Source organism: Amphiprion ocellaris, chromosome 1 (genome assembly GCF_022539595.1).
Source record: "Amphiprion ocellaris isolate individual 3 ecotype Okinawa chromosome 1, ASM2253959v1, whole genome shotgun sequence".
In the NCBI taxonomy this organism is placed as follows: domain Eukaryota; kingdom Metazoa; phylum Chordata; class Actinopteri; family Pomacentridae; genus Amphiprion; species Amphiprion ocellaris.
Genome location: NC_072766.1, coordinates 38,308,244 through 38,323,465, shown reverse-complemented (window position 1 = coordinate 38,323,465; position 15,222 = coordinate 38,308,244). Strand labels below are relative to the sequence as shown.

Here is a 15,222-nt window from a genome sequence, read left to right as displayed (position 1 = left end):
AATTCACCAGCGGCGACATCATCACCATCCTGGGACTGTGAGGCGGATGCTGATAAGCAGATTAGAGCTCCATCACCCAGCTCTCGTATACATTAGAGAGGAAAAACTCTCATTTCCGGCACGCCATTCACTTTGACTGGCCATTATTTACCCGGTCTTTGTGAGCTAATAGGTTTAACCACATTATTTAGGCAAGAGTAGTCTAAGATCATCTGGCTTTCAATTACGGCAGGGCCAGTCAGTCTGCTGCCTTCTCCCACTGGACTTAAGCTGCATTTAGGGGAAATAATCAATCAAATGACTATAAAAAAGAAAAAAAAAGACAAAGTTTAATAGCATGGGCTGCAGTATGTAAAATAAAACAGCTACAGGTGTCCAGGTGGTTCATCTCTATCCATGTTTTCTGTCAATTCATGGCAACAAAAGGAAACTGCATGTAAGAATAAAAAAGAAAAAATATTTCTGGCTGAGAAATACCACATTTTCAGAAAATTAAGAAAGAGCTAGTGCAAACAATGCACCAAAACCATGATCTAAACTAACACAAAACCTATAGATATTTATTTAAATATCCCATTTGGTAAACATTGCCTTGTCTTTTTGGTGTCTTTTACATGCTCAAACACATAATATGTGAAATAAGCAGTTAATACCATGGTTGAGCATTTCCACCTTAAAACTTATACTACTAAAACTACTATACTGATGACAGTTTCAAAAACACAGAATCTGACTTTTGGGCTTTTCATACGTGAAAAAACCTAAAAAATAAGTCCTGTCAAATTGCAGGAAGAAGCTTTCTGTGTCATTATTCTACTTCAGAATCGGCTTAAACATACAGCTGAATTATCTCAATACAAATATTTTGCATTGATAGTGCAAAGAAATTTCATAGCATTTGAGCACCGTTATAGGTGAGCTGGTGTGCTCGAGTTACAGCTAACAAGGAGGGGTGATTGGAGAAAGAGATGGGAACTTCATAAATCGTTACATTCTAGAGAAAGGAATGATGAAGAGTAACACAAGACAGTTTCAGCTAGTAAGGGATTATTTTCATGGACAAAAGAGTGATTCATAGAGATGATGTCTGAAGGGTTTAATCAATGACTGGAGAGGGATATTAAATATTTAAAGATTGCAAACACAAGCGCGAGAAACCATTTTGCTTTTGCTCACTCTTCCACTTATTAGAAAACCTTAAAATAAACACCAAGAAGAGATGTGTGCTGCAATTACAGATTATTTCATATTGTTTTTTCTTCAGCCAGCATATTACTCAACTATAACTGTCATTTTTGCTCAGTTCTAGTGAAAATAATATGAAATCGAGAAGACAACATTTCTCTTATGAAACAAAAAGGGCACATTAGTTGAATATTTGCAAGCAACATTTCACCTCTTTAAAATCCAGTCAAAGTCGTTTCACCATCACATGCTGACAGTAAGTTCTTCAATAAATTAGGGTTCAATTTGTGAACTGTTTTGCTAATTGTGTGGAAGGAGAAACTGCTGGAAGGTATTTTTCATCTTGTAGTTGCACATGCTGACCAGAAGATGGGGCCGTTGCATTGGCTGGGAGGGGATCTGGAGGGGGGTCAGGTGCAACACAAACAAAATCTGGGATGGGCAGCATGCAAACCATCACTCAGTTCAATCTCAAGATGCATTATCACATCATATGACACCACATGCTTTGAAGAGAGGCCAAAGAAAAACTAGACTGAAGCTACTTTTCAGTGACACTTTGTCAAATTAAAGACGAACATTCCTGCCACTGGTTCTTTCTGTGTTAATTATTAATGTCACATTGTATGGGGGATGTTCTTGTCAAGCAAACCCACACACACACACACACACACACACACACACACACACACACACACACTTACACACAAACACACACACACTTACTTAAGGGTTATCTAAAGGTCTTTCACAGCCCATTTAGCAGGCTTGCCAAATGAGGCGCGCTGCCAGACAGACAGGGGCATCCGAAAATGGAGCCTTTAGTTGATTTCTGCTCAACACTACCATTCATGCATAATAGATAGTGCTTGTAGCAGAGATTGCCCTTAATCACAGACAAATGAACAACATGAAACTCATTACAGCACAATGTCCTTGATTAAGGGCAATTTCTACAATTCCTACTTCCAGGAATGGTACGGGAGCAGGAGGCGTGGTGGAGGAAAGGAAAGGAAGTGGGGCGAGAAATTTAGAAAGGCAGAGGAAGCTGACCTAGAGGTCTTTTTCTGACCAAGGGAAAACTTGAGTAGTTTACTCTGACACCCATCCCTAGAGGAAAAAGAGAGAGAGGAGAGATATGGAAGAGGACAGAGAGAGGAGAGGTCAGGTTTTAGAGTTATAAATGACAGGAAGCATGAACAGGAAGATAGAAATGTCAAAATGATGGATTAGAACAACAGAATCATCGAGAAAGTGAAGTAAACAGAGACAAATCCATTCACTCGGCTAGGTTCAAAATATTCCTGGTTTCCTGGAGTTTGCCTCACCTGGACTGCATCTCGGCCTGCGCTGCTTTCTGGGCTGGGAGGGCCGGAGTCCCATGCGGAGGGTGGCCGAGCTGGGCCGGGGCGCTGCTCTGCTGGCTCAGGGGAGGGTGGGCGCTCTGGGACTGGGCCGGGAGGGCCGGCTGGGAGTTCTGACGCTGGGCCTGCTGCTGCTGCTGTTTGTAGCGGGACAAGCTGAAGAAGAGGCCGAGGATGGCTTTCAGATTGCCATTTCGAATCTCTGGAGATCAGACAGAAGTACAGGTGAGGTGCAGCAGATGAAGACGAAAGAGAGCATGAAGGCTGCAGAGATGGTTGACATTCAGCATAGGCCCTTCCAGACATGCACTCCTTTCCCTTAATCTGATGGCAATAAAACGTGTCAGTAAAAGTGGAGAAGGTAACATTTCTACATCAGTTTCAACACAGCAAAAGTTGTCACTAATACATATGAACCCAAGTGATATATACAGCGATCGGCCACAACATTAAAACCACTGATAGGTAAAAGTGAATAAACTAGATTGTCATAAAGAGACAAAAGATTATTTAACGCACAGTTTCTGATGAGTAAAACTGCTTCTCTATTTGTGAAAACGCAAAAAAAATGGACATTTTACTGTTGTTGTTTTTGCGTCTGGACCACATTAGACCAAGTCCAGATCAAAAATCAGTGAGCTTAGGTTAGTCAAATCTGGAGTAGATTGTTCTGCAAAGGCTAATGACTCTTTAAAACTCTTTAAAAGACTCTTTTTGATTAGTACAACCATTATTTTCTGTATTCAAATGTAAAAACATGGAGATTTTAATGTGTTTTTTTGCATCTGGACCACTGTAGACCAGGTCCAGATCAAAAACCTCTATGCTTAGATGGGTGAAATCTGGAGTAGATCACATTTTTGTACCAACACAGTTTTGACCAGTACAAGCAGATCCATAGAGGCCCCATCCAGGAACCCAGTGGACCCAGAGGATCCAGGACCAGACATAACAGGACACCCATAGAGGTCCCATGTTTATGTAACAACGATCAGAGCTGTTCTGGCGGCAGGTGCAGGTGGTTTTAATGTTGTGGCTGATGGGTGTAATTCAAGTTGTACAATTCATGGAAGGCTCTTTCCACATTTCAGAACCAATATTGGTCCAAAAATATCAGAGCGATTAGCCTGCATGCAAAAATCACATCACATCTTTGCAATTCATTTTGCTTCACAACTTCATATCTATAAATATAAAAAATTAACTGCAATGGTGATGGAACAGGTCAGAATAATGAGACTCACCAATAACAAACGTAATCAGGATTTTGAGAAATGTTAACAGGAGGTGACGTTTAGTTTGTTGCTTCCAGCTGTTTGTAGGAGTCTTTTCACAAGACAGCTGCATTCATTTACACAAGTAAAACAACAGCAGCATTGATTACTTATGACTGTGAACTATCTTCGATATGGGAGACAGGAATGATCAGGATGTAATTTTCTTTTACTTCAGGAAGCTCAATGGTCACAATCAGAGCTTTACATTTTATTACAAGACCAAAAATCATGACCTGTGTAGTTACCAGACTTTAACTTGCAGCACATTCCAAAAGTTCAGCCTAATTTTTGTCTGCTGCTGCCTTTAGCTCTCTGATCTATTTGGTTTGCATGTCCTTGGAGTGCAAGATGTCGTGTCACAAGCAAATACTTGAAGACTACTGACTCCAATGATGCTTGTATTAGCATTATTACCAGCACTATTATTGTTCTACAGTTCCTTCTGAAAACAATATGTGAAAAATAAGGCGAACACTCATCGCATCTTCTTTTAATGCAGACTAAACACCACTAAGCATTACTGTGATGTTTCTGGGTCATTATTTATCTGTATGGTATTATCACTCCTCATCAACCCTGTTAATGTGAGCTGTCTGGAATTAATGTTGGGTTTTCTGACTATAGAGCGGATCAATCAAAAATGATTCAAGGTATCAAGCTTCAGCTGGTCACCTTTTCTTTCGTAGCATGAATTCAGTTTAGTAACTAGGTCTGACCTGAGCTAGTTTCATGGCTACCTCTCTGTCTTTTGTTCAGCTAAAAGAAGAAGTCTAGCTTACCTTCTGCAGACAGACCCTGGATGTTGACTCCTTTGGCTGCCAGGAAACTGAGGCAGGCATCGATGTTCTCAATCTAGAGAGAGACACACACAGCCGTAAGACACTGCACATATCCATTCAAATTTGCATATTTGTGTAATGCGAGGAAGCACGCTGGTCTGTGTTTTACACGCTTCTCATGACGGTACAAAAACAAAACTGGAAATGAGCATTTCAAATCTAGAGAGGAAAGTTGGGAGGCACAAAATGTACTAACAAGATAGAAGAGGTGCTGAAGATTAACAAGGACATAAAGATAGCGTACCCATCAACAATCACTCATTTGGTGCAGATGGACCAACAAATAAATGGGGTGTAATGGAACTAAATCTGTCTTTACATGTAAACACTTATTTCATGCTAGCATGCATCCATGTGTAATACAGAAAAGTGCATACTTCTGTCAATCCTCTAAATGCTTTATTAAACATAAAATTCTGCACCTAAATCTGGATTTGCACAAAATTACACATTATAAATATTTAATTTTGGACTCAAACATTTCCAAGAATAAAGATGGATTTAGCAGGAGCATATAATCCTAAAAACACAGAATATCAAATTTTCAGACTTATCTTATGGTATGAGATTAAAGTTTTATGGGTTTCCTCCAAAGTTCAATAAAACTTTTGACATTTTGGAGCTGTAAGACAAAAAACAGCAACAAAACCCAATTTTTGTGCTACTTCTCAGTGCAGTAACACAAGAATAACTATTGTTACTTATTATATTGTGTATTTACATGTAATTATTCTCATGTAATTTACATTTTTACATGTTATGCTTATGCTTTTCTACTTATGTTTATATTTGAGGTTTTTCTACTCATGTTTATCATATTTTTTTTCTACTGCTTGAATTTCTAAGACTTTGAACGACAGCAGCTGTAACCTCAACAATTTCCTCTCTTGGACTTAAGAAGCATTACTGATTCTGATTTTCTGTCAGATATAAAGACCCTACTAGTGCCGAACAATAGCAGAAAAGCTTTCTACAAAACTTGGCTGTTCATACTGTGCTGTGCAATCTGAGGAAGTAATCTGGCCACATGGTAACACACCCAAAACACCATTCAAAGCGAGCACACGTTCATCAGTGGAGCTACGGGGAGGCCAACCATCTATAGCGACTCTCAGTTGCTATGACAGCAGCCCTGGCAACCTGAGCAGACTGCTGAGCTGTCACTGGCCTGCGAGAGGATTTGATAGGCAGACAGGCTTTGTTTGGAGACCATGTGACCCATTATACATAGAAATCTGCCGGCTGGCGCACGTAGTCATAAAGTAAACCACATAAAACAAGTCATCAAGCAGAGTCACGTCAGATGGGTGACGGTGTGATAAAAGTGCTGCTGTCGCCGACGAGCAAACACGCAGGATCCTGCACGAATGATATCAATATGGCACAGTGCAGCTCTCCTGAGTTACATATAGAGTCACACTGTACCAAATCTGCAGAAGCGGTCCTTTCAGCAAAGCAATTAACTGAAGAATTGTCTGTAAAATGGACATTATGCACCATGCACAAAGGTTAAAGAGGTGCTAAATCTTCTTAGAATGACATTCATTACACGGCAGAGCAGATTTATAACACACTGAGACTAATTCACTTATAACAAACCCCCTTTTTGAAAGTACAGCAGCTCAAATATAACCTCACAGCAGAGGAATCACAGAGCAGTGGCGTCAAAATACATATGAAGTGCATCTCTAGAAACGCTTCTGCAAGCAGGAGGGTCCTGTTCACTTAAGATTAATGACATGATTACACTTAATATGCACCAACTAAATATAGCTTGACCTACAACTCCCACCGTGATTCTCCAGTCGGGAAGTTTCCGGCTGTGAGGTGAGAAGCTAAAGTAAAAACTCATTTACATCTGCTTCTATTAAAATATGTCGACGTCTACTGGCTGCACATACCTGAGGCAAATTCAGTGTGCTAATAAAACAGTAAATCCAGATTAACTGAAGCAAAGTAGCCTCCTCTATTGATATTACATCCACTGCTGCTACTCCTTTATCTGTAGATAGAACCACTGCTACATTTATTGTATAGTAGTAATCTGAATGGGATACTATATGACTTTAGAAACTGTGCTTTGCGCAGAATGGAAATAAATGTAAATATTTTATTCGTTGATCTCTTCACGTACAGTAGCCTACTTGCAAAGGTAAATGTTTGCCTTTCCTCCCTTTTGAGTCATTGCAATGCAAAGCAAATCCATCACTTCATGTATATTTTTCGTACCAAGTTGAACGTAATGTCAGCTCTTTGTTGGGAGACGTTGCAGAAATTTGGTGTCAATTCAAACACACATTACTTTTTAACACAGAAAAGCATCTAGCATCATAGAAAAGGGCAGGTTCTATTTATTTTGATATGCAGCAGGCCTTGGTAATGAATTTATATTTAATCAAGATGCAGAAGTGCGAAAATGGTTGAAGAAATTAGTAAAAATATCACTATTCAGAAATGTGATCTGTCTTCAGAATGACATTACTGCAGAAATATGCAGTAAGCATAATTACAGTATGATATTGACACATACATGCTTACATATATATGTTCATATCTATACAATGACTGTGTTGCATAAACAGTAGTAAATCTAAGAGACAGAAAAACAGCTGCATACAGGTTGTAATTTGTATTAAATTTGATGCAAAATCCAGATATTTTATTTCTCACTTTGTCACATAGACAAGCAACTAGTATCAGTAGAAAGGTAAAGCTGTGCAGTTTTACTTCATATGTGCTTCACCTCGCTGCAAAAAAACACTTGAACACAATTTAACCAAGAAGAAGGGAAGTAAATTTGGACCCAAAGTGTGTCCATTGGCCTCTAAGGGTTAATCAGTTAGACTTACTGCAAGATTGAAGTCAGTTTTTGCCAATACATTTCTATAAGATGCACCTATTACCATGATAGAATTACTGGCATAGCTACGTAATAATTAATGACATGATCATATATAATTACATTCACAACTTTACTGCCACTACTGACTTCCGTAGCCAGAAAATTGACTTCTTACATAATTTATCACATAAATATCATCCATGCCTATTATTGTCCCGACAGTAACTTACTATATCCAACATCATCATAATAACTAATAAATTCATACTACTGTAATTCACTTTATCACTGCAATAGTTACTTCAACCAAACCTGGTTTACCAATGGACAGTACACTTCATAACTACAGTGAGTGTCAGTTAAAGTCTGCGTATTTATTACTTGGCCAAGGAGGCGGAGCCTCAGCAGAGTTATGTGATGATCCGAGTTGGTTTGTCTGCTTATCTGTCTGTCCGTTTGTTAGCAACATTACTCAAAAACAGATCAATGGATTTGGATGAAATTTTCAGGGAAGGTCAGAAATGACACAAGAACCAAGTGATTAGATTTTGGCAGTGATGCAGTTTGTAGTCTGGATCCACAGATTTGTTAAAGATTTCTGTATCATTGCCAGATAGAGGCATGGCGTCACTGTAACCATGACAACAAGTGAACACTATATCAGCTGCCTGCTGACGATCACATGATAGCGATCCTACTACAAATCCACCACTGCGGACTTATTGGGACTTATCCATTGGAAATGATACAAGGAACAATTGATTAAATTGTGGGGGTGTTTCCGAGTCCCATCAATTCCAGCCACCCACTACATATTTAGGTCAAGGGATTCGGTATTCGTACATAACGTACACAAGCATAACACATGCCTGTGCTCAGCTCAAGGTCATTTTGTTTGTGGGCATAGCAATATTAAATGGCCATGTTCTATGGTGCTGTGATTTCTGTCATGACTTTTTTCAAAATTTCAGCTGTAGGAAATGATACGACTGAGCAGCCTTAGTGGAGTACTGCGCTCTCTGAGTGCTTTTCTTGTTTAGTAATTGCTTTAGTTTTTATACACTGAGGTCATTTGGTTGAAGAGGATCAGCAAAATAAAAATTTATTTCGCTTTGTTTATGACAATGAAGTTTTTGAATTCTCTTGAATATGTTACTGCTGACAACCAATCCTTAAGAACTAAAGCAACTGTTAAGTCCATCCTCTATCAGAATATTTGTCATTGTATTTACATACTTGCTGCTGCTACACTAAATCTACGCCTAGTTTAAAATCCAACCTGTCTGAGTCTTGTTAGGGTCTGAAGACGCCGACTGACTTCAGGTCACTGATTGAGCTGAAACTGCTGCGCTGCCCCTGCTGTCATGTCCGTCACCTCTGCCCCGAGAAACAGCTGTTAGCGGCCCCGACATATGTTGGCGTTTGGAGGTGATACAGCAGAAAACTTCACAACAGAAGGAATGCAGACTATGTCCCTCTCCGAATGCCACAGACCCCTAAAAATAAACCTGCAGGACACACCCCTCTAACCCCAGAGTCTTTCTTTAATACATCGGGCCCCAAACTTCCCTTTGGTGACTCAACCGCTCTCCTGCTGCCCCGAATTCCCTGTAATAGCTGCAGCTTAAATAGCATCAAGCCTTCAGAAAATAAGCTTGAATGAGATACCCCATCATAAATGCCAGGTCCGTCCTGCTGAGATGTGCCCCAGCCACGCCTCTCAGGGGGGTAAAAATACTGAAAGCTCTCGCTATTTAAAAGCCGTGGGGACAAGAACTCAGAACAGGAACATCATTCAGTGACAATCTGACATTCTACTCAGTCCACTTTAGTGAGGTTTAATTGTATTAGAACCAGAATTTCCTGGAAAAACGTCAGTAAGTATTCCTTAATCATTACAAATCACTGATCTGTCAAAGATGTTCAGTAGAATCCAAGAGTTTGCAACAAATCAGTGTTTTGCAGGATGTTCTAGTTGTGTAGAAGTTTAAGCCAGTGATCATGTAGTTTCGACATCCCTACTTTTTATAAAGGAAATGACTAAACCATCATTAGCTGTAGGCTCTTTACTTCATATCATGCTGTTTATCATATGTTTGTGCTGTAAATAACCAGACAAACTTAACTGTAGCAACAACAGGAGCTAACAAATTCAAAGTTTTGCTCTAAAAAAGGAATAACTTCCACATTTAGACTTCATTAATTTCAATCATCTGCCAGTTTTCTTGACATCTCCCAAGATAAGATAGAAGCAAAAGCAAAACTGTACATGACACCCACACAAAGTCACCACATTAACAGGAATATATGGACCATATGAACAAAATGCCTCTAAAAACAGACAAATCTCCACAGCCAGCACTGCAGCTCTACAGTGAAGCTCCTACCTGCCTGAAAGTGTGATCAGCTCCTGCTCTGCCTGTCTGGCATCACACCTCAGTCCATCCAGGCCACTGTCACCTCCTGCTCTGCAACAACAGCAGCAGCAGCAGCAACAGCAGCAGCAGCAGCAGCAGCAGCAGCAGCAGCAGCAGCAGCAGCAGCAGCAGCAGCAGCAGCAGCTCAGGGCCGGTCAGCCAGCAGCCCTCTGAACAAACACTGCTGCTGTTGTTGTGTGTGTGAGACAGAAAGAGGGAGGGAGGGAGGCAGCTAGAGGGAGGGAGGGAGCGTTTGTGAGCAGGAGCTCTCCGTGTCGAAAGCAGGATTTCACTGATAGGAGCCTCTGAAGACTGATACTTAGGCTGATATTTTTAAATCAAAGCCAAATTTTCATGTCGGTATTTAGTGTTTTAAACTGAACCTTATTTTGGTCCTCTGAAAAGGAATAAAGGGAAGTAAAGTCTTGACGTAATCTAGACTGACTGTAGGTCTGTGAAGCCCACCAAGAGAAGATCTGCAAAAATAACCTGATTGATGTAAAGCTTTGCCTTCATCCACACTGACATAACACAATTTAGTACTGCACTGCCAAGTATGGAAGGTCAAAGCTGAAGCTGAACTTTACGTCAGAAATTTTGGGTGGGAATTTTACTTTCCCTCTTCCAGATATATGTTTGGCCAACCTGAGGATTTAAGTACTGCCTGTCTGATTGTTATATTACATGTATCTTTAGCCTGTTTGACTCCATTTTAGTAATGCACTTGTGTTTCCAAGTGTTATCTTTCAATTTGATGACAACAGTATTTCTGTTACTGATCAAAATTCTGAGTAAATCTACAAATATAATTCCCAAGTTGCAGTAACAGTAATTATTTTTCAACAGATGAATCCATTGAACCCCAAAATCCACCAGTGGGTTTAAAAAGGGATGTTATCTTTAACAAAATCATCAAAATGATACTTTTTAATATCCTTTATCAGAGCCACAACCTAAAAAAATTGAAAAAAAAATATTGAATTTTCAACTTTTCAGTGGTCCTTAAACTATTCTACTGTGATATGACACTCAGTGGGAAAATCTTAAATCTAAATCTGAGCTTAAACTTGTGATTTTTTAACAAAATCAGTTCACTCTACATCATATTTAAAAATTACCAAAAATAAACCATTTACATTAGCTAAATGATGTAAAAGACCAAAAATTCTGCGATCCACAGCAGAACCGTGAAGCCATCAGTGAGTCAGCTGTGACTTAAAGTCAAGTGATGAAAAATCAGGGACTTTTCAACTGAACTCGAATGAACTGCAGGCTGTTTACACACAACAGATAGGAAACTAGTTTAAAAACAAATGAAAAACCTACGTAGTAAAATACAAAGAGTTGCCATTTCCTTTTTCCATAATTATAAACACATGATTTACATATTTCTTCCAGGTTTTTTGGATTTTTATGATTCAGGATATTAGAACTTTGCTGTACTGCACAAAATACATTTTTTGAATTCTCTCTACTGCTAGCAATAGTTGTGCTGTTTCCATAGATGTGCAGGACTTGTGAAAAATGAGCCTACAGTGAGTAAAAACACATTAACAAAAAATGCCCAGAAAAAGCTCTGGTTTCAGAGGGTTAAATCATTTCTAAATACATTATTGAACAAATAAATCCTCCTTTTCTTGTCTGATCTGGGATGAAGCTCCTCCACACTGTTATGAACAACACCAGCAGTTGATATCTAACATTTCACAACAACCTAATATTGGCCCCGGCATGTTGCAACTCTGATTTATCTGACTCTAATGTGACCACATGAGCTTCGATGCCGAAAGCTGTTTGTCATTTGACTCTCTATCCGTTGGGTCTTGTGGAATCTTTGCTCATAACAACATGTTGTGTCAGCATGTGTGTGTCTGTATCTGTACAAGTGTGTGGTTACCAGCGTTAGCGTTCGCCCACACATACTTTCACCCTCTCAGGAGGTTTCACAGATCACAGCTACCAGCCCACTTGCAGAACTTTGACATCTACCTAAATAATTCTCTCTATCCTGACAGAAAAAATGTATGCAGAGGCTTCGACACGTCAGTGACATGTTGGTTTTTGCTGCTTATTGACGAAAAATGACGCACCAGCAGGTATAATGCACACAAATCAAGCAGCGTTCTGTTTTTGCCATTTTTGTATTCACATCTGTAAACAGGTTGTGTTCAAATCTTCTGCTTTAGTTAATCGTATTCAAAGATGTTTTCTATTGCTATCTCCTCATAAAATTAACTGTAATGTTTTGTGTCCTCGGGCTGACGTCTACTTTCACAAATAAAAACTAGAATTTCCTCTGGCTGCATCAACATCTCCCCGGCGAAGTTTAAACAGAATAATTGAGCCAAAGTGGCTGTAATTTGTTGCTTTAAAAGCACATTTGGGTTCTCTTTGATTTTTCAGAATACATTTGAAATTTAGTTTTAGTTTTCAAAGGTCACATTTTTCCAAGTTTAAGGTTCCTGGAAGAAATTCTCATGAAAACTGTTGAGTCATTTCTCCAATGAACGGGCTAATTGTTAATGCAACACATGATTTCCTTATGCAAGAAGTGAGCACAGTGTATGTATGTTTGGCATGTGTATAATATTATAGAATGTCCTTGTTTCAGTGTGATTGGTGCCATTTTAAATGTTTTACAGTTGCTTTTCTTTAATACAGCACTTTGATACTCTAGTTTTGAAAGGTGATAAAGAAGTAAATGTAATTATTGTTATAATTAAGGGTGGACAAAATAAAAAAGAACGTCATTTTGTGCATTATAGGACCAGTTCTCAATAAAACAACCTAACACAGAGGGAGCTTTGGTTGCAGGGCAGCTGTATAAGGCTGCATTATTTAGTGTTGAATTTCTATTATTTTGTCCACTGCTGTCGATGTGTCCGTTGGTCAGCAGCCTTCATGTGGACGAAAAACAACCTTCAGGGTGAACGAAGGTTTTCGTGCCATTTGAATTAAAGATCGGGGGTTTGGGTTTGTTTGGTTGCCTAGCAACAGCAGCTGCGATTGCTCAGTTCTTTTTACTGCATCATGTGATTGAGTGAGTTTCCGACCGGATGACATGGTCGGGGATTTCTCTCTCAATCACACATAGCAAAGCAACCGCTCCCTTTGATTAAACACCGACCGGCCTGTGGAAGCATTAATAAAGCATCTGTTGGGTCTTTTCCAGCTCACCTGTGTTTGGCTTCAACTTCTACAAAAACACGTCTGTCAAAAAAGCAACCATCGACCCACTGGTGGGAATCTGTGTGGATTTCTGACACAGTAAAACAAAAAATACACTCTGTGTACACTCAGTTAAAGCATTGAATGCATTTCTATTGTATGAAAACAAGCGATACTGCACCTGAAGGCTCTATTGTCCAACAAGTTTACTGCACAAACACACAGAGGTAGAAGAAATAGATCCTCATTTAACATTCCTCAAAGGCTGATGAAGTTTCCTCCAGCATGAGTTTCATTAAGCTCATTGTACACCTGGTCTTACTGGTTTCTACTTTGTCGGTCCAACTCCTTAACTCCGCCTCTCTCTTCAGTAACAATAGATTGTAGAGAACAAAACAGTCTAGCAAGTAGCTTATTAGGGCTGTAGATGATAACTTAATAAGCTCCCAAATGGGATAAAACAAAGGTAGAAACCATTTCAACTATATAAACTGAAAGTCCTTCAATCTCGGTATCTTCCTCTGTAGCCTGTAGAGAAGTTTAGTCTAAAGAATTAAAGCATTTCCTGTGATTTTTAAAAAAAATATATAATGTAAATATGGGTGGACACTGAATTGATTAGTTGGCAAGTGGAACGGATGAATATTTCATCACGCGGCACTGTAAGAGGAAGACGGCTTTGTTTACATTTGTCGGTTGTACGCCTCGTACGATATTCATGACTTTTCCGAAGAACTGATTGATGCAATGCACGTAATGTGACTTCCAACTTACGGCGAAAATCGCCTTATGTCACGCTGTAGGAACGGAACTCCAACTTAAGTGGAGGACCCCCTGTATCGGTATTGACATATATGTTGACAAATACACGGCAATATGAATATTCTTTTACACAATGTAATATATAAAAAAGAGGTTGTGATAATTTAAACACAGCATTGTCACATTGTTTTGTCTAGCTGAGCAACTCCAACCATGGTTTAACATTCTAAACACTGTCTGCAGCACATGTAGCAGAGTATTTCATCACCACTGAACAGATGGTGGTGCAAAGTCAAGCTTCGTCTTCATGGTCAAGTATTTTGTGAAATACATTGCTGGAAAGTTAATAAGCAATGACCCCAACCTTTCCCTGTCCATTTCAATTCTAAAATATGAATAAACAATGTCAGCATCAGAATTTTCACTCCCAAAGATCAATACAGGCCTGAAAAATCCAGTATCAGTCAGGCTTTAGTCAAAAAACTCTTTCAAGTTTCGAGATTTCATGCTCACATATAGTATATGTAGTAAAACGCAATGAAACTGCTCCTTAAAGCCGTATAATAACAACAAGATATTTTTTTTAAAAAAAAGAAATAGAAGTAAAGAAATTGTAAAAGTAAGATTTTGAAGTGGATTGTATCTAGTTAGATTCTATCCAACTTGAGAAAATCCTTTAAGTAAAACATAAAAAGATTTTCAAAGCACTGAATGAAATGTTTCCTGTTACATTTTGGTTGATTTATCATTTCTTGGCAGGTAAAATCCAGTTAAATGCAGAATCTGCTGCTTTAACATGGAGCTCGTGTGGACGAGACGCCCCATGTATGTTTGTTTGTGCATCTCCTGTGTGGTTTCAGCAGCTCGGTGTCAAATCAACACTAAACCCACACAGACACACAGACTCAGAGAGGCTGAGTGGGTGGCACAGGAACGACCCGCCGATGGGGGTCCGTTTAACGAGGATGTGACAGTTGTAAAAACAGACGCTCACTTCGGCCTGGATATGCTAATCAGCTAGCGTGAGTGTGAGGTGAGAGTGCTGCAGTTTATTCCACTGACGGAGCTTATTTCCATGTTTATTCGCTCAGAGGCTGAGGTTAAGTTAAGTGGTGGTAATTGGCAGCAGCTTTGGAAGCTTTGGGAGTTTGAAAGCAATGAAATCAAGTGCAGCAAAAGTGGCTCTCACACTCCTCTAAACCAGCTGCCAAAAAAACTCTCAGGACCTGCATGTGTGTGTATGTGTGTGTGTATATACGTGTTTGTTTTGACAGTACTACAACACACAAAGCAGACATTTGCATAATGACTGCGGCTGCACCTGCCCTTAGCGCTGCTTCAGTGCCTCAGATTTAGCTTTAAAGCTGA

At 39.4% G+C, this 15,222-nt stretch overlaps 1 protein-coding gene across 13 annotated transcripts in view; it reads right to left on the bottom strand.

Annotated features, from left to right (window-relative positions):
• nav2a (neuron navigator 2a) overlaps window positions 1–15,222 on the bottom strand; it is a 299,433-nt gene that overhangs the window by 87,702 nt on the left and 196,509 nt on the right. For 11 of the 13 annotated variants that reach the window (XM_055004563.1, XM_035946341.2, XM_055004401.1 and 8 more), the window contains exons 4-6: window positions 4,606–4,678; window positions 2,514–2,751; window positions 2,239–2,295 (exon numbers count right to left, since the gene is read on the bottom strand). In XM_055004563.1, the coding sequence (XP_054860538.1) occupies window positions 2,239–2,295; window positions 2,514–2,751; window positions 4,606–4,678 (368 nt within the window). The remainder of the gene's footprint in view (window positions 1–2,238; window positions 2,296–2,513; window positions 2,752–4,605; window positions 4,679–15,222) is intronic. The other 2 variants (XM_035946354.2, XM_055004440.1) reach the window with 1 other exon arrangement.